Below are 20894 nucleotides of genomic sequence, written 5' to 3'. Positions count from 1 at the left end.
TCCCTTCAATAAATTTCCAACATCCTTTATCGAGAAGTAAGACTTTAACATCTATTTTCCATCTATCCCAGTTCTTTTTGCTGAGCAGTTCAAAACCTTCGTGGAGCAAAGCCATGGCTGTAAAGCAATGTTCAAAATTTCTAACTTAAACTTGAAAATCTTCAGACTTTAAAAAGCTCATAAGATTTTTCAATCCTTACGGCCCCCGAAGCCGATATATCTCTCAAATAAAATAGTGCAACATGGGCACGGCCCATAACCCTTCTGTTGGGAAAAATAATTCCTTTCCTGAACTTTCCCAACGTTCTAAGCCCATGTAGCAGTTGTTTTTGAAAGAAAAACTAATTTTTTAAAAACTCGTCGTTTATTTGAACACTCAATCAGAACTATTTAAAGGATAATAAAATAAAAACAGAATCGCTTAAAAACAAAAACCATCTCCATCTATCAACTTGATAGTCACCCTCACTCACTCATTCATTCCAAACCCCCCCCCCCCCCCCCATTCCATCTCAATGCACGTGTCTTATGCACGTCGACTCGGCACGTGCCGATCGCCGATTGGTGATGTGTTGGGCTAAATGCCTTTATTTTTGTTTCTTGAAGGATTTCACCAATATTGTTTAAAAAAAAAAATTTTGTGACTTACCTTTTGCCATTCCGGGAGAAAAACCTTGCGCAGGAAATCCCATCCACCTGCCACCGACACTCAAATGTCCGAGTTTGAATCGGAAGTGTTCGGAAAAATATGTGGCACGCTATGATTGGTTGCCGTCATTCGGCAGACGTCGGTAAACTTCCGACAGAGCACATGTCGATCACATGAGGAAACCATGTTGAGGTGTTGAGTGCTGAATGCCAAATTAAATAAGAATTGTGCAACCTGCAAGCTGTGTTTTCTCCGGGTTGTGTTGTTCTTGCAATATGCAAATAATGTAACGTCACATTGTTACGTGCAAGGTCGGATCTGGCTACAAATACTCTGACCTGCCGTAGCTCGATCGCTACTTTTCTTTTACTCGTCTCCTCGTCTTGTGTTGTTGGTGTTTTGTGAATGTGTTTGTCAATGTCATCATAAATTTTTCGCTACTGGCCTCTCAGGTGAGGTCTGATCTTTCCTGAATAATGCACTGCTGATGTCTTCAGTTGGAAAGCGCGTGCTGTTATGACGTCTATCAAAGTGAAAAGTTATAATTTTCCCTGATGTGGGTCGTTTGTTCTCCGAGGAAGGAGGGTCGTGTCCATCTTCGATATGTTTTTTTTTCTCCTGATGTGGTGAACTTTGCTAACAAGGTATGAACTGACCAGCCTGCAATTCTGGTGGAAATTGCTATGCCGTCCATCTACCTGTGAAGTGTCACTATGGAACATCGACAGGACTTTTGATACCTGCATGGACTTATTGTAAGATCTTTTTTAATTTTTCTTCGGAGAACCAAATCATTGTGTTGTAATTATTTTCTCAATATATGTTAAATAAATGTTTTTCAGTGTAAAGAATGATTCATGTTTTATTTTCTTCGGGCAGACCACTCCCTCAAATTTTTAGTTGGAAATGAGTTGCCTAATTTTCAGCTTAGCTGTAGGCCATTAACCTCAAATTACATCCAACATGATGACGTCAATCGCGTCAGCCCGCACCCAACCGACGTGCAAGAACGAATTTGCATGGGAATCAATAATGTTTTCAATAGCCAACAAAGATGACGGCATTTACCAGCAGAACAATGCAAAGTGCCATACTGCTGGCAGTGTACTTGCATGGTTCGAAGAGCACTGGGATGAGTTTACCATTCTCCCCGGACCAGCAAACTCACCTGCCTTAAACCCAATCGAAAATCTGTGGGACCATCTCGATCGGGTTGTTCGCGCCATGGATCCTCAACCGCGTAAACTAGCGCAGCTGGCCACGGCATTGGAGTTGGCATGGCTCAACATCCCAGTGACCAGCTTCAGGAACCTAATTACCTAATTGACTCTCTTCCTGCACGTCTCGCAGCAGTCCGCTTTGCGAAAGGTGGTTCCTCTGGCTATTGACAAGTGGTCACATTAATGTGACTGGACTTTGTATATAGTATGTCAACATAGGTGAATGTAATGAAGGAGAAGGGGGCTCAGCAGAGCCAAGCATTGCGACCAGAGGTCTATTGTACTAAACCCCAAACAGAAGTCTCAAAACAGACCAGTAGCTGAAGCAAAAATTAGCATGCATTTAATGGGAACATCATAAATCTCCCACAATTGGAGTAAGTGGCAACCAAGGAGTTCAAACCTGTAGGCAGAAAAGACATTGCAATCACACAAAATGCCCTCCTAACACTTTTGATTCAGGCCTATGAGCCCTTTTGTCCTTATACTAGGGCAACCTCTATTAAGTTCCATTGTCTGTCGCTGTCCATCTAGGTTGCGCCAGTTATGGTAGTTTTTTTCCAAAAAAATATCAAAAACAGCAGTCCTAATAAGATTTTTTGAAATTCTAATTGCTGGCTTTGGGCCAACAAAAGGGGTATCAGAACCTTTCCAAGTAAGGTAATCAACCATTTCATTTTCCTTCACCCCAGAGTGTCCAGCAAAGAGTAACCTCCTTCAGCTTTGCAAGAGTGCGAAGCAGATGCCTTAACAACCTGATTAAATGCATTTAAGGCAGTTTGACTATCTGAGCAGATGTGAACACATTTGTTTCTATAGCCTCGATAGATGAATAGAGGTAGCAAATGCTTATTGTTTCAAGTTTTTAAAAATGCATTGCTTATTAGCATTCTTCAAGTCTCAATGTTTTTATTACAAACCTGTTAGAAATACAGTCGGATCTCAATAACTGAAACCTTATAACTTGAATGTTCCTTTATCTCGAAGTTTTTATTAGGTCCCAAATGCTTGAGACTGTCGTGAAAACTTCCCATTAGTCTACTTACCAATAACTCGAACAGTTTACCCAATCCCTAGGGACTTTGAGTTATCAAGAGTTGACTGTAGCTCCCTCTACAAATGTTCATAACAATGAAATAATTTTGACAAAACAAAGGGAAGCAATTTCTATTATTCAAGAATATTTTTGATTAGCACAAGGATGAGGACTAAAATTTTTTAAAAAAAAAAGGTCAAATACCTTTCTTTCTTCAGTGGTACCTTCAGAATATATACATCTCCATTCCCATGCAGCAAAAATATTGGCCAAATTGTTTGTTCTCCAAACATTTTTACTCCTCTTGATTCACTTTGCAATTGAACTTGAATTTTAACAGGTAGTCCAAAATCAAAGCTGACAGCATTTTCACCAAAACATGTGGAAAATGATATTTTTGCCTCAGATGACAAATAAGAACTCCTTGCACTAGCTCCAAGGGATATTACCTGTGTCGGTGTTTGAGGCTCAGTCACATCATAAATCCTGTTAAAAAGAATAAAAAGAATTAAATTACTGCATTATGAATTCATTAACAAAAAGACATTTTAGATAATAATGTCTGCCATACAAAAGTATCCATTAAGTTTCAGTGAATTAATTTAATTTAAAACTTATCTCCTCAAAAGTCAAAATTCCATTTTATTTTGGAAATGGACAAAGGCAATGAAAAATAAATAAATAAACAGTAAGAATAACTTTTAATTCTTTCACTCGTTTTTTCCTAATTAAACTGAACTGTTTACCTTCATGAAATTGCGATTATACTGATGTGGGCAGGTAAACAGCAGTATACAAAGAAATGAGTTTTCGAGATACTTGAAGAAAAATGTTTTGGATTCAATACTGTTACAAATCCTGTAATTTGTAATTATTTTTATGATTAATTTGTTGTAATCTGGCTAAATTTGTCATTTATTCCATTATCTTTCATCTAAAATTGTCTTAGTAACGTAACCTGTAAATAGTTTCTTGTAATGAATATACAACCTCCTAACATTGGACTGAGGTATATGGTCCCCCCCAATTCTGAATGATAAGATTTGTGAATGGAACAAAAGGAAAATATGAGAAATTGGCAGAAAATTGCAGGATTTTCTGGATATTTCCTTGCTAAGTATAAAATGCCGGGGGCCTTGTGAATGAACAGGAGGGTCAGTTTTGCTTTCTAACTCTTTAGTCTCGTTTTTCACTGCTGTCTGTGAATGTATCAGCACTGGTGCTGTGATTTTCAAATTTGTTCTTTTCACGTATTTTGGATTTGAACGCGTGGTTTACTGAGTGATGTACAGTGTTTAACGATGTTCGATTAATTGCTGGATGTTTGCAATTGTTACCTGCTCTATTATTAATATTTTTAAATAAATCTCCTCTGTTTTCTCAAGAACTGTGTCATCATTTCCAAAAAAGGTTTAATCCTTAACAATACTAACAATAGAAAAATGTTAGAATTAGGCATTTTTATTGTGTGTTTTTTTTTTCCCCAGCGGAAACCAAATAAGCAAGCTTGTACAGTAAAGCTAATGCCTAATAGATGACAAAAATGCAAAAAAATGAAAAATGAAATAGCTGCAGTTAATGCACTTTATCTACCCACGGCAGTATATTCACACAACGGAGTAACATTAGCAATGCCACACTGACTAAACAGCCACTTGATCAGGTCACTAGTATTCATTCCAGTGAGAATGAATGGCTATGGATAGTTTATAATTGCACTGATGAGGGTAATTAGTAAAATTTACGATATGATACATTGATCAAGTTTTGATTCCTTCCGAAACTTGCACCATTTTATATTTGCTTTAATAAATATATTGAACCAACAATGCCCCCTAAAATCACAAATGGAACAAGTTCAAGAAAAAAAAGGCCTTTAAGAAAATCAGTTACATACAGATATACCTCTGGTTTTTTAAAGGTGTGAAAATGATCCGACACTTTTCAGTGGAGTGAAATTAATTTTGGAGGCGAATGAAATGTACAAAAATAGCAAGTAGCAGAATAATTATTAGTTCCAGGGGGGGGGGGGGGAACCTTCTAAGGATGAAATGGAAGATATTAGTGAAAGGAGAGATGTGTACTATTTTGATTTTTAACAATTAAAATGTTTGCCGTTTTGTATTTGAAAAGTAAATGTATTGCTTTGAAAATTACAATTAATTTTTTTTTCTCATTTTCCACATAAAAATCTTTTATTCAATATACTTAACACAAAAATACATTGGGCTATATTTTTTAGTTATGTTACCAACTAGTCGACCCGTGCGGAACTCTGCACTGTGCTTCAAATCGTTTCATTAGGCATTTCGCTCTTTAAAAATTTCAAAGAAAGAACATTATGAAGAAGAACCGAAAAAAGTAAACGAAAAAAATAATCGCAAAAATGAGGCATGTAATTTGAAGACATCAGCAACAAAACCTCGTTAAATACAACGTTGTGATAATTTGATCATCGCTCACCTTTTGCGTGCACGTATTTTCAATGCAAACATAGATATCATTAAAAGTGTGACTGAGGGACTCGTGAAAAAGCAGTAATTGTGCATGTGAAAAAATGGGTTGTGGCAAATACAGTCCTGGTCATTTGAGCATCTGACAGAAAAAAAAAGAAACATTAAAGAGATATTTATTGGCACGGATTCGAACTGGCCCTATTCTGATTAACAGCACGACACTGCAACAAACCTAGCAATTGCGCCTTCTTTTTCGAATGCTATTCATTGAGGGAATGCGTAATAAAAAACAGCAAAAAAGCTTCTTGCCAAAAAAAAAAAATAATAATAATAAGATCATTAATCTCTGTGTTTTGTCATGATAAAATTATTCGTAAAACATGGAATCTGATTAAAGAATGAGGAAGATTTCGCGTAGCGTTTGAAACAAACATTTTAGAGAATTAATAAATTAGATTGAAATAAGTTTTTATTTTTGAATATTCAACAATTTCCCATAGCAGGCTTCTTTAACCTGTACGGCTTAAAAGCCCGCACTTGTTTTTCTTTTAATCGAACACTTAAAATTCAAAACCAAAACCAGTTGAACTGAGTCCGTTTTTTAAGTATAATTTTTCGAACGTAGACAAAATGTATTTTTTTTAAGCCGAAAGCAGAGGAGTAGAAAATGATTTCTTACTAATGAAGTTGATAATAATTTTAATGTTTTATATCTTATTCGAATAAATAATTAAAGATTTACTGGTTGAAACTCGTAGTTTTAATTTGGCGTAGTACTTTTTCATTTGTACAAAAGGTCGAACACTGCTATTAGAAAAATCTACATTTCAGCATACAATGAAAATGTTTTTCTGCACAAAAAGGATTCCCTTAAAGTAAATCATCTAATCCTTTTTTTATGCTTACATTCTGCTTAGTGGTCTGGAAGGAGTCAAAGCTTTAAAAAAAAAGAAAGAACACCCTTCAATTAACAGTCAACTTATCTGAATGATAACTGTAGCCTGCATAAAGGAGTCGAAACACCAAGTAGCATTCCCACTGCATTTATTTTATTACGTGCGTTATCTGTTGTATGTTATGAGTACATGTAATGCTTAATATTACTGTAAATTTGCTATTATGTCGGACAGCCCGAACTGACCTGAAGTTCAGACAGTTTATAGCCGAATGCTCTACCGAAAAAAGAACCCACAGGTAATTTTAAATTTTGTTTCTTGCCAAGAAGTGTTTTTATTTTTGAAAATTTTTACAATTTGTTATCACAGGCTGTTTGAACCGTAATAACTTAGACAGGGGCGGCATTTCAGCATTTCATTTGGGGGGTCGAGTTTCTCAAATATGTATTACCACCGTGCGGTCCCAAACACACATTAGCTAACAGGAAGTGGCCATAAAATCGGTTTAATATGAATAAAAATTAGTGTTTGGAAACAATTAAAATTTTGATTCACTTTCTAATATGTTATCATGCAAAACATCTCGATACTTAACTTTTTATACCTTTTGGAAAAGTTTTAATGCATGATTTTTGGAATTCAGAAGAGCAGGGAATCGTGTTAGTAATCTATCAGTGTCCAGTGTCGTGCTGTTTTGCCAGTACAGCTAAATAGAACGAGCTGATGTGTGCATCACATGACTTCCTTTTACTCTAATTTTAATGTCATTTTCCCATTATTGGCAATTTTAATGTGATTCAATAGTTAACTCTCTAAATATAACCATCAGTGGCCAAATTGAAACCAGCTTTGAAAAAAAAAAAAAAAAAATCCGCCAAATTTGTCGCCAGTTTGGCGATAAAACTTCGCGACCAAAAGACGGGCGATATATCGCCAAGTGTCCGCCAAATTATAACACCACTTGAGTATACATTGAAATTAACCATGATTTCCCCCCAAACAGGGGCAAAAGACCCCTTGCCCCTGTTGCAACACCGGAATGCAACCAAAAAGGGGGGTGCACAACTAGACCCCACTAGGAGTCTACGTACCAAATTTCAACTTTCTAGGACATACCATTCTTGAGTTATGCGACATACATACGCACATACACACGTACATACATACGTACATACGGACGTCACGAGAAAAGTCGTTGTAATTAACTCGGGGAATGTCAAAATGGATACTTCGGGTTTTTATACGTTCTTAGGCACTTATCCGCGTGTGAACCGTGTTGAAAAAAAACTCAACATTAATTCGGGGGTGGGCAAAATGGAAATTAAGGTCGAATTTTGAGTGAAATTTTTTTCGCTAATACAATACTTCCTTTTCTGTAAAAGGAAGTAAAAAATGGTGAAAAAGCTCATGCCCTTTAGCATGTATGACTTCGTTTGAATTTTTTGCCCATTGTGCTTCGAAAATAATTCTCTAACCTCCTGAGACATAAAAAAATCTTTCTCTATTAGCTGAGCTGATTGGAATAGTTAAAAAATATTTGAAGTAACAAAGTTATCTATAAAAACACTTGATATTTTGCTCTTCAAAATCTCCCAGGCAACTTCAAAACTGTGAGGGGCTGAATTTTTCATCATTGAATAATCTAGTCTCGTCGGCGCTCTCAGCTTCAATGAGATGTCATCTGCCTCCAGCTCTGTTATTCACTATTCCAGACTGATGAGTTCATAACAAGGACGAAACTGCAGTCTCTGTATTTGATAACCGGTCTTGTCGGTATATTGCTTGTAATTTTTCTTGCCTCATGCTAAAAATTTACTCATAATTGAAACATTTTATTTTGCGTTTTCAAAATCCAATCCAGATAATATAGAGCCAACCATACAGAAAAATAATTATCATCAAATCTTGAGTTAATTTCACTCGAAACTAAATCTATTATTTCATACAAAATATTGAAAAATCAATGTTTGACTTCACATTATCATGTAAATTGGCTCGGAGGAAGAATTTTTTTGAAAAGATTCACACTTGAATGAAATATACATCTTATGTAAAATCTATTTTCAGTTTCAATTGTAAATTGAATTATGGTAGTATGGTGCACAAATCAATTGTAGATTGAACTGTCGCTAGAATAGTCCGAAAATTAAGGGTAGCGGATTGAAGATGTTTTGATAGAATAAAGCATTTTTCAAAAATTCCCTCAATACAAATTGAATAAAATTTCAAACGAAGTCATACATGCTAAAGGGTATGAGCTTTTTCACCATTGAAAGAAGCATTTTGTAATAATTCTTCCAGTCGTCAAATCACTGCTTTGAAGTTATCGAGAAATGTTTTTATGGTTTTAACTCTTGTGAAGAACATCTTGTGTCACTCCGAGATTGCATAATTATAGAGCCCCATAAAAGGTATTTGTTGATATATTTTTTTTTATTCAATTACCACATGCATTTTTAAGAAGTTTCTATGAAAGTATATAATGCATTGAGCAGCTGAAACGTGTTTCTAGCAGAAGAAAGCAATGAACACTCATTAAATAAATATACACTTAAAAAGTGAGCGTAAAAGTGAATTAATATCAAGGAGTTTTCTTGTGAAAACCATGCAACCACACCAGTTTGCATGAGCCTCTCATATTGGACATACCATCATTACACCGGGCACACACGTATGAGATATTTAGCCTATATGAAGAAATGTCTTCTTTAGTTAAAATTAACCATGGTTCTCTTTCAGCTTTCTATCTTCTGAAAAATTCGGAAAATGCTTCATGAATTTTTAAGTCACCATCCAAATAACGAAAAACATTTTTTCTGGGAATGTGTCGAGTTGCATCAAGTAGTTACTGAGAACCAGCAAGTTTTTTAATGAACATTGATTTCCGACTTACATAAATTGAATTCACCCATTTTCTATCATTCTATTCAAAAAATTTGGGGGTGCAGCCGCCCCCTCTTGACCCCCCTATTTGCCGCCCCTGAACTTAGATAGCAGCATGTGTTCATCATTTAACAGTACGGTTAAAATACAAAATAATTTGAACTAAGTTCTTTTTTAAGCGTGGCTTTTCAAATGTAGTAAAAATGTGATACGCTATTTGTTTTTTTGCAAAAAGAAGAAAAACATATATATTGCCCTTTAAATTGTGGTAGTATTTTTTTATTTGTACAAAGAGTCAAAAACTCATTAGAAGAATCTATATTTCAACATACGATTTATTATATTTTACTGAACAAAAAACAATTCCAATGTAGTCTGAAATCCTAAACCTGATACTTATATTTTCGCTTACATTATGCTTTAATTTTCTTCCCGGAGCCAAAGCTTAAAAAAAAAAAAACCTTGCAATTGAGTATCAATTTAGCTCCGTGTTGCATCAAGTTTTCATAACAGCTACGAGCGTTTCTACCTCATGTATTCCCTCATATTTGTTATCCATTGTTCATGTAATGCGCGATATTTTTATAATTTTTTGATGCAGGTTGTCCGGACGTGGGCCCGAACACGCATTCTCCTGGTTACCAGTCGAACACTCTGTCGATCAAGCTATTCAGCTCTGTCGGTAACAGTGCAAGTTAAAGTTATAAGTTTAACCGAAAACTTCATTCTGGTTCTTTAAAACAGGTTTTTTTGCCCGAAAAACACAATTTTTAGACCGTGGGTCTATTTTTCGTCAGTAGCCTGCACGATAAGCTTTAAAATAAGGTGTAAATCAAAGAAATCGATCAAGAATTGAAGAAAATCTCCCGTAGAAACCAAAAACAGGCTACAGAAATAATATATAAGGATTTTCAAAGCGTAAAAAACGCTTTGGGGTTATTCAAATAACATCACATATTGAAGGGGGGGGGGTGTTTGAAATTGCAACAATTTTTGACAAGGGGGAGGGAAAAAGCAACAAAAAGTGACCATGACACATCTTGGTAGAAATAAAAACATTTCTATGGCAAAATGTAGGGTGCAATATAGTGTGACATGTGACAAGAGATGGGGAGGTGGTAAGTTGAAGTGTGACAAAAAGGAGAGGGGGTCTCAAATATGTTGAAAAAGTGACATTTATGGACAGTTCCTAGTAGAGGTATTAAAATCTCTCCATTTACATATGAGGCAGTGAGAAGCAAAAGTATGTAAGCACCAAAATTGAAAATTTGGAGTTAACCAGTACAAATGGTAGATGAGCTTCTGCTTTGTTTTGGTGCAAGAAATAGTACAAGTATCCCTGGTAGGTGCTGCTACACAGCATGATTTAGCAAAAACATTTTTCAATGAAAGACTACCAAGGACTGGAATAAACAATGGGGAATGTCCACTTTCATACCTTTGCTTTTCATTGCCTCATATATGGATAAGATTTGACTGCAGCCATCATTTAAACAACCCAGATTTCTGCACAACTTCAACACTAACTTTAACACTAGAACTACGGGAGGGATAATTTTGACCCAAGCAAACCTTTTTTGCTAACTGCTCCCCTGTATTTCCATAAAATGCTTAACCCTTCCTTGACTTTTCCTAAATCATCGTACTGTATAATAATATAAAGTTTTTGAAAAGATTTTTTTGTAACCCCAACTGAAGGGGTGATACCTGAAAGCGTGGGCAGGTGTCATTTTGAGCCTTTTGAGGAGAAAAAATAAAAATACATTTACTGATGCTGAAACAGAGCACGAACTCATAGAACATATCATTGCAAGAACTTTAAGCATTCAGAATGTTTTTGCATGTAAAAAGGGGTATTAGCAACTAGTTTCTGAAATGCATCTGAAACAGTGCTGATCATTTCAAGGGTATTTTAAACTTTTTAAAAATAACTTATTATGCATCCATAAAATCACTACATCTCTTAAATAAACTGCATTCATTATAAATATGTTTAAAATAATTTTTACAAATGTATACCATTATGTAGGGAACTATGCAGATTTCTTCTCAGGAGTTAAAATGACACCACCATAATTCAGTTATGCGAAGACCTCCGTAATTCTAGTGTTAAAAAATATTCTCTCCCTCAGTGTTATCATTCAATATTTTATAAATTTTTAAACTATAAGTCTGATAGTCATTTCATTAGGTGTAATAGGTGTGTAGAATAAAATTAAGTGCCTAACTTTATCAAACTGACAGTATTCCGGGCAAGTACGGAAAAGTTCACATGACATAATTCAGATGAAATTTACTCTACTTTCAATAACAAACAAAACTTATGAATAATATAATTTCACGTGCGTAATACCTGATGTAATTATCAGTACTTAAAACAGTCAAATGAGTATTTGAAGAACTGCCAGGATGCCATAAAGCTTGAACTACACTTATTCTATTAGAGCAAACAAAGAAGTATTCTGCAACATTCCAAGACCTGTAAGAGTTAAAATATATACATAGAGAAAGAGACTGACAAAAACTAAATTCTTAGGCGTCACAAAAAAAATTCAAATAGGGGAATGTGGGACAAAGTGAAATAGTTAAGATAACTTATTTTTTTCAAAACAAACAAATTAAAAATTTGTTCTGAAAATCACGGAACATAAAGATAGACAATGTATACAAAAATAAAACTTGCTTTGAAACATTATTTTTCATTTTTGGCAGTAAATTCGTCCCTTCAAAAACAGATGGACATTTTTCACTTCTTTTTTTCATGGGGCAAAGTGAAACATAAAATTTTTTTTTAATGAAACATTTTCCATATGATTGTTAGAGATATTTTTGATAAGATAAATGAGTAAATAAGAATTTATAAACAAATGAAAAGGAACTGAAACAATAAAAGAATAAATAAATATATAGATGAGAAAAATAAATGAATGAATTAGAAAATAAGAGAATAAATATGAATTAAATAAACAATACATGAAGGAATGTACGTAAAACAATTGATAAAATAAATATAAAAGTGATTTGTTAAAAGATTGAATAAGTAGAATTTAAATACCTATTTCACTTTGCCCCATCTACTTTGCCTTGCATGCACTTGACTAACTTTACAAAACATTCAAAATAGAAATAAGCTTAATATTAAATAAATAAATACTTCATCGAACCCCATTATTAGGTCTCAATTAATATTTCAAATGTTTATGTCAAGAACTTTACCATTTAATAATAACCAAAATAATTTTCGACTTACAACAAAATTTTTCAACATGAGTATCAATTTTGGAAAATTGCTTGTATTATGGTATTTTTTTTTTAATTTTCAGAGGTACTTTTCTCTTGACTAGAATAGACTACACGTGTTACTACATAGTTAAAATATTACTAGTTAAGTGGCAGCAAAAGCAGAGTAAATCTCTCACCACTTCACTTTGCCCCACATTCTCCTACCTGACAAATTATTTATTGGAATTTATATGCAAATTCAGTGTAAAGTGGCATTTGAAAGATTCTTGTTCTGATAAAAGTAACAACTAAGATATTTTTTGGAGTCATTTAGTCTTTTTTTTTTTTTTTTTTTTTTTTGGACCCTATATATTTTTGTATGTTACTGTTAAAGACCAATATTAGAGAATGTCAACATCCATTGGTGATCTACTGGAAATATTCAATCTTTTACCAATGCCTTTGATGTGTGATATTAACGTTCACTGGTAAATGACCATATTTATAAGGGCTTGGTCTTTCAGGGTATACATACTTATTATAAGTTATTTTTAAATTTTAGATTGATTTTTGATTTGAGAATGGGAAGTAAAAAATCTATTGGATACCCTTCAAATTGGTTTTGAACCAGGGACCTTTGTGGTAAAAAAAATTTAATGCTCTCCAATCGAGCCATACTTACAAGCTTTGAATTCAAGTGGTAATACTTTCTTTTCAACTTAACTAATTGAAAAAGAAATTCATGATATCAGTGACAGATCTGATATTTATCAAAATATCGGATATTTTCGTAAATACCATGACATTTTCAAACCCTGATAATTATAAAAGGCAACAATTTCTCTTCACCTTATTTTTTTCAGCATGTCAAAAATCATTAATTGTTTCAATTTTGAACAACTTTTTCTAGTATTCGATAAAGAAAAGGATGATGTACAGGGGTATTGAACTTCAAGAAATCATCTAAAGACTAATAAAAAATGTTAATTGACAAAAAGTAAATTATGGAAAAAAAACCTTGACAAAATGCAAATTTTTAAGTATGTTTTTTGAGGTTGTACCTACTGTCTGCGTAACATACATTATGTTCTGAGGCTACAATAAATCACTCTTTAGATTCAGATAAAGCTTTGAGCTTACAACATTTTGATTAAGCAGTAATCACAAAGCCTTTTGTTATTTATTTTTCCGGTGTGAAAAGATAAGTATTTTATTTAACAAGTTCCAAGTTTCCTTTCTTTCTTTTTTATTATTTCATTTTCAATATTTAGAAGTATTTAACAAGAATACTTGAAAGACATAAAAATATAAGTATTTTACCTTCCTACTATAGCTTCATTTTTATCACCCGTTGCTCCAAATTTCCCATACCTCCAAGGAACTTGGAACACCATCACACCATTCTTCCCAGTTAGTGAAAGCAAGCTGCCAGTTTGATTAAATAAAATCGACTCAACTTCAAACACTGGAGGATTGGATAATGTGAGTGTCTAGAACAGAAGATAACATTAGAAAGCAAAACAAATAAAAAAAAAATGGTCAACTATATTCACTTGTAGTGCTGCCAGAAATTACTTGCTGGAATCATAAAAGGGTTTAGCCAAAAAAACTTCTGGGGTGTACGTCAGAGAGCAGATAACCTAACTCTGCCCCAGAGCCTTAAGGTCCTCGTGGCTTAGCTGTTAAAGCATCGGGTTAGTGACACGAACATCCATGGGCTAAAATCCCGACACGGACAAGTATCGCTCCTCCGCATCCGTACACCACATATTGGTGACCTGGCGATGCAACAGATGACTGCATGTCACGCAGGAATATGAGTATGCCATAGGCACTTAATTCCTCAAGCAATGCTCCCTCGTCAGCCAAAACGCTGGCACTCAGTCTCACGCTCCCAACTGAGGATGCTCACATGCCTCTCACTCCGCAGCAGCTCTCGGCAACAACCACTGTAACAACGATAGCCAGGACACCTGGTTTTGGTGCCTCATCTGTTAATAGTTCACCTTACACTTTCTTGGAAAAATTTCTTAAATATTCCTATGTTAACTGAAGTTTGTGATGAGTCATAAATTCTGAAAAGAATACTTAACTCTCCTTTTTTTTAATTTGTGGAATAGAGAAACATTTGAAAATTATATACGGTAGACCCTCGTTTTACGCGGGCATTACATTCCTTGGAAATGCCATGTAAATCAAAACCAAGTAAATTGAGACTTAGTAGTAGTGTTAAAATATAGCGGTAAGGTTCTGTAGATAAAAAACTACTTCATTCTAGTGATCACTAATTGTATAATAATTTTAATGTGTACTTATATTGATTTTTATGCAAAACATTCATAAAGAAAACATAAATTAATTCCGTGTTTTATTTATAAGGAGGAGCTGATAATGATAGTCTTTTAGCAGTCATTAAGAATTTTTCTCCGTAATTCTTTGCAGAGGATTAACGCATCCATGATCACTTGCGTCATTTACATGATAGAATCTTGTTTCACTAACAAATCAGAAAGATCACAGGGGTCTGGCCAGAGGATATTTGGGTCCGTTAACGGACCCTTCACAACCAACCAAAACGGACCTTTCACAAAATCCCGATCAAACAAAACGGACCTTTCACAAAATCCCGATCAAACAAAACGGACCCTTCACAAAATTCTGATAAACAAGATCGGATCTGTCACAAATTGTTTATTGAAAGAGCAAATCTGAAAGCAAAATAACGCATATTTCTGTGTATAAACCGATAAATTTTGGAACCTTTTTTTAAGTCAAATTAGAGGGATCAGCTTATACAAAATCGGCTAATTTTGAAAAAAAAAAAAAAATGGCACTCTTGCGATGCTCCTGCTCCTGCAAGCCGCTCCTGCTCCTGCAAGCCGATGCTCCTGCTCCTGCAAGCGATAAATAATTGCTACTGCCAAATAAATATAATGGTTGTTTGTTTTATCACAGCTAATTAGCAGCGGTGTTGTTGTAAACTTTTCTGAAAAGGCATTGGTAAGCACTTTTTCTCTGCTCATGATTTAATAAACAATAATAATATATATCTGCGAAATGAACTTAGAACTGCAAAGGGATAGTAAGGGTGAGGAAAAAATATGATCGCTTCAGATAGGGTTACCAACTTGAAAACTATCACCACTTAGCGTCTGGCGTTGAACCTTTATAATGACTTGATTGGAAAATATTCTCATCATTTTGTTGGCTTGTCAATATTTGCGTTTTTGCGATGTTTAATTGTTATTTTGGGAGAAAATTATATGGGTTTTGATTTTTCGATGCTAACAAGGATGATTAACTTTAAATAAACTTTTAATTACCGTTTTTTTTTCTTTAGATGTCTAACATCCGATATGAGAATCATATTTTGTTCCTTTTTCAAGCTAACTTCACTTTATTAGGATTCAAATAAATGAAAAGTCTCTTTATTTCTGTTAGAACTCTCATTTCAAGTTTTTAAAGCAAAATTAAATTTTTTGTTATGAGTCAAAAATTAAAATGCTGAATAGATGGTTTATTTTATTTTATTATTATTATTTTTTTGTTTTTTTGGGTCAACTGTGTCCACAGATATTAATGATATGTTATCATAGGACTCTAAAATGCAATTTTAAAATAATTTTAACAAAAATATTTCTTTTACAAGCCGTTTTTATACTTTTGATGCCTTCACTTTGAGAATTGCGATCTCTTTGCATCCGCTATGGGAATCCGATTTTTTTAATTTTTGATGATTATTACGCTTTGTTAAGAGGTAAACAATTGAAATATCTTTTTATTTTTGTTAAAATCACGGAATTTATAAGTTTTAAACGAAATTCTGTGCTTTTTAAGAGTGTCTTGGGTCAAAATGTTGAATGCTGAACCCTATTCTGAATTTTGTTTTATTTATTTATATTTTTGTTACAATTATTTTAAATATTGTACAGAAATATATTTAGTATAAAATTTAACATAATGCAGAATGGTAGATAAATACTGATACTTAAAAGAGCGATGCACCCCCCCCCCCCCCCCGCCAAATATCAGAAGAAAAATCCAGAATGATTTTCTCGTCATAGAAGAGGAAAACACTCAACTTTAAGTTTAATTGATGCAGTTTGTGCCATCTCTAAATTCTAAAATTTCGTTTTAACAAAAAAAAAAATTTTTTTTCTTTTTTTTTTGCGAATTTTTTTGATTTTTCACAAAATTAATTCTATTTTTACAAAATTATTTGATTTTTCACAAAAAACGGACCCTGTGAAAAATTTTGGACAGACCCCTGGATCATTTCTATTGTCTAGGAATGACTCAAAAATTTCAATGTAAACGTTTTTGGTTGTGTGTCACCGATGTCAGTATCATCGTAGGTTTTGTCCTCCTTTGTCACTCCTAAAAGCTCTTCTTCCAGTGAGTTCTGAACTGTGTGAGTTTAGTAACTTAACTTTTGGAAAGAGTTTTGGAACCAATTATATAAAATGTCTCCGGTGGCCCTAGCTCGATTATTAGAATGCCAAAATGCAGTTTATTAAGTGTAATCTGCAATCTTTAGGAGTTTGGATTTTTAAAGAGGGGAATATTGTATCTGTTTGCATTGCCGCATCCGCGTAAAACTGAAACTCATCTGTGTAAAATAAAATAAAGGTATCAAATCTTAAACCACGTATAATCGAAACCGCGCAAAACTAGGGTCTACTATATTTGTTGGTGTCAATATTATCTCTTCCAAGATACATAGGCGGCAGGTGAACAAAAAAGTAGGGGTCAAAAGAAGTGTATGGGTTAAGGTGCATGGCCCCTGGGTTTTTTTTTTTTTTTTGGTAAAATTAAGTTATATTACTTACTGGTTTTTAATGTAACTGATTTAAGAACTTCTAAAAATGTATAAAATAGCATCAAAAATAGGGATAATGGCCCCCGCTATATTTTTTCTTTTCAATTTTTTGAAATAAGATGAGAAAAATTCACTTATTTAGAATTTTTAAGATTTTAATTTTGTGAAATAAATTAAAACACCCTATAAAACATCATTTTTTAATCGATTATTAATTTTTAACTCTGAAAAGGGCAAGGTCCCATTATTTCAGGAAGTGAAGAGGCCACCTATGCCGATATAAATACATCTGAGGATATTGTATTTGAGTTCAAGCTAAAGCAGATGACAAATATATATCATGAGAGGATAACGACAGATATAAAGAACTTCAAATTGAACCATCCTCAACAGAGACATCCCACACACAAAGCTAATAGGATTAATAAAATTTTTTACAGGGTTCGTTCTCAATTTCAGAAATAAAATGAAGGAGTTCTGAAGGAGTAAAATGAGAATCTGAAGGAGTACTTTTGGGGTATTCTTAAATGTTGTCACACCTTTTTTCAACATATTTGATCCCCTTCCCCCTTCGTCACACTTCACCTTACTCCTTTCTTTGTCACATGTCATTTTTCATAAACATATTGTTATAATAACTATGTGATGTCACTTTTTGTCTCCCCGTCAAGTAATGGCAAACCTTGTGGATGACTTTATAGAGTGTCAAAACTGCGATTTACTAAACAATAGTTTTATTGACACAATCATTTAATATAGTACTATTTACTAATATATTTTTAAATACTTAAATAATAATTACACAAACTGCCTTTTGTTGCTGAGAGTGTGGTGAGCAGGGTTGGCCGGATTGGACCCAATTGGGTCGGACCCAATGGGTTTTTTTGAAAAAACCCATTTAAAAAAAACCCATTATTTAGCCCACTTTTGGGTTTTTTAAATTTTCTGAGAAGTTTAAAAAAAATTAATTTAAATACTTTCACAATTTAAACTTCTTTTTCATTTCTTCTTCACCACAAACATTGGACATAAAAAATAAATTTTTTGAAATAGTATTTCTTAACTCTTAACAGCATTAAAAAAATGTTTCAAAGATTTTAAATAAATATATTTAACTTTTTTCTTTAACTGATAAATAAATGGACTCAAATTATTTTGACTAAGTCCTGTCACGTCTGATTTTCCCAATATTTGCAGATTGTACAGAGGAAACTACTCTAGCTAAAAGGCTTTCATGTGAATTATTTCCTGCAAACAAACACGTCGCAAATCTCGAATAAACACAAGGTATATTTTTTAGAAATTAACAGGTTTTTCAAGCGGTCGGGCAGAAAACAGAACAGGATGTACAGTATTTTCATTATCTTACGAAAAAGTTTAATATTTTTTAGTTTGTACACAGAAATAGAAAAACTGGCAACATAAAATTGAAAGAAATATCTTGATTAAGCTGGAATTCAGTAAAAAGGGAGTAAAAACTACTTGATGTTCTACAGTAGTTTTGCATAACAAAATGAAATACAGGAAAGTAAAATGAAAAAAAAAAAAAGTAATAGCAATTAAAAACGAACAATAGATTTTCTCACTCGAGAAGTAACTTTGCCTTAACTGTTGGTAATCATGAAAACTAAAAAATCTGAAACTTCACCATTCTTGGGTTTTGTCGTCTTTTATACTTTTCATCAGAAAACGCTGAATTTTAACTAGTTTTCCAGCTTTTTTACCCCAGGACAATTTTTGCACTTTGTCCATATACTTACGCTACAATATGCTACAAGTACCCCACATTTTCCCTAAAAAAAGACAAAAAAACCCACATTTCTTTTTAAAAAACCCAGCTTCAGTTGGGTTTTTTTGGGTTTTATTTAAAAAAAACCCGAAAAACCCTGGGTCCATGGGCTTTTTTAAAAAAACCCGGGTTTTTGCCAACCCTGGTGGTGAGGGAAAAAAATAATTGTAAAACTTGAAAAAATAGCCAAGCATCATTTAAGCATGTTTTACTTCACTTATAAAATGTCTTCGTCATCTAATACTAATAATATTTTCACATTCAACTTTTATGACTTCTCTAACCAATTTGTAAATCACATCTTTATGAAAATAAATGTATCAAATTACTACATTAAAATCGCCCTTTTATCTTCGCCTTTGTGACAAAGTTAAGTTGTCGATGGAAGTATTTTAAATTACTGTCATACAGGAAGATTATGTAGTCTTGATCTAAAAAAGGAAGAGTTTCGAAGGAGCGTACGAACCCTGTTTTAAAAGCACTCAGTTGTGAGCAAATATCGGAACACCTTCTCAATTTTTATAAGTGGGTTCAACTGTATGTGTCAAAACTAGTGGCTCAAATAGGAGATGCGAACCCTACACTCACTTCATCCCCTGACTATGATTGAATAACATATACAACAGCAGGGATCACATCCATCACTCAAGTCAAAATTAAGCCTTTTAAAAAACTTTTACATTCACCTTTAAAAAAACTTAAGCGCCCAAAATAAATGATATGCATAAAATTCAGTGGTAGAGATAGAAATCTGCCGTTTTTATAAATCAAAAGCATTTTTTAAAAAATCCAAATCCATGGTGGCTTGGTTTGACTGAATTCAAGTTTATGGAGCAACACAAAACAAAAGTCAGAGAAGGAATAAGGAAAATGTTTAAAAATTAGGACGAAGTTTACAAAAGATAAATAATTGAACAAAATTCTGTTTCAATCTCTATGGAGCAAATTGTTTAAATGCTGTAAATGACTAATAACAATAAAAATGTTTAATTCATTTAGTAAGCAACGATTCATAACGATATTAACGAAATATTTACCATAAAAGAACTACTCTTGGATTCAGATGCATTCATTTCTGCAGTTAATAAACAAGAGCCAACATCGTGCCAAACAAACACATGTTGTTCGTAAATTGCAAGCAAACTTTTAGATTCTTTAAGATTTTTGTACTTCTTTTCATTCAATTTTAATTTCGATAAAATCCCAGAACTTAAAATTTGCTCATTAACATTAGCAGCCATTTTATTAAAATGAAATTGAAGATAAAACAAAATTACAACACCGATCCAAAATTTAAATTAAATCATCAGTACATTACACGTTCGGTTAGAGACCGAAAGATTCTGAAAGCGTCAGGGTGAAATAGTGCAATATCTTCGCTTTTCTACTTGATTTTCTTATCGTTCATGCTGCCATCTATCGAACAGATGTATGAGTATCAATCAATATTAATTACAAAATAAGGTTGCAAAGCCCTTATGGTTGTCTTCTTTTTTCTTCCGTATTCATTTATTCTTCATAATTAGCCAAAATATAAATATTTGAAGAATTATAAAGGTTACATTTAGCGTTTATGATAGAAAAAAAATGAAAAATAGACTTTTTCATTTACATACATAATTATTTACTTTAGTGCAATCTTATAAAGAAAAGAGAAGAAGAATGTATTGTTTTTGGTTACACTTGGTGTAAATGGGTGAATAATAAATTTTCAAATTTAGTAATATATAAACATGATAAAATTCAAATTGCCTATAATTGTTAGTAATAATAAAATTATTCAAAGAGACAGGAATAAAGTAGCATTATTAAACGTTTTTTCATTTGGGTTATTCTGAATAAATACATTGCGCATTTGCGTGAAATAGACTTAGGATATGTAAGAGCTACGATTCATAAAAAGAGTAATTTAAAATTGGACGAC

General features: G+C 33.3%; 1 protein-coding gene across 1 annotated transcript in view; it reads right to left on the bottom strand.

The window, feature by feature from the left end:
* LOC129227623 (nucleoporin 88-like) overlaps positions 1-20274 on the bottom strand; it is a 69740-nt gene extending 49466 nt beyond the window's left edge. Inside the window, exons 1-4 of the mRNA XM_054862214.1 lie at positions 20008-20274; positions 13683-13852; positions 11494-11619; positions 3110-3391 (exon numbers count right to left, since the gene is read on the bottom strand). Of these exons, the coding sequence (XP_054718189.1) occupies positions 3110-3391; positions 11494-11619; positions 13683-13852; positions 20008-20211 (782 nt within the window). The 5' untranslated portion in view covers positions 20212-20274. The remainder of the gene's footprint in view (positions 1-3109; positions 3392-11493; positions 11620-13682; positions 13853-20007) is intronic.
* Positions 20275-20894: the final 620 nt, after the last annotated feature.

The sequence above is a fragment of the Uloborus diversus genome, chromosome 8, assembly GCF_026930045.1.
Source record: "Uloborus diversus isolate 005 chromosome 8, Udiv.v.3.1, whole genome shotgun sequence".
NCBI classification, from domain to species: Eukaryota; Metazoa; Arthropoda; class Arachnida; order Araneae; family Uloboridae; genus Uloborus; species Uloborus diversus.
The sequence above is the reverse complement of the archived record's forward strand: the minus strand, read 5'-3'. Positions and strand labels throughout refer to the sequence as shown.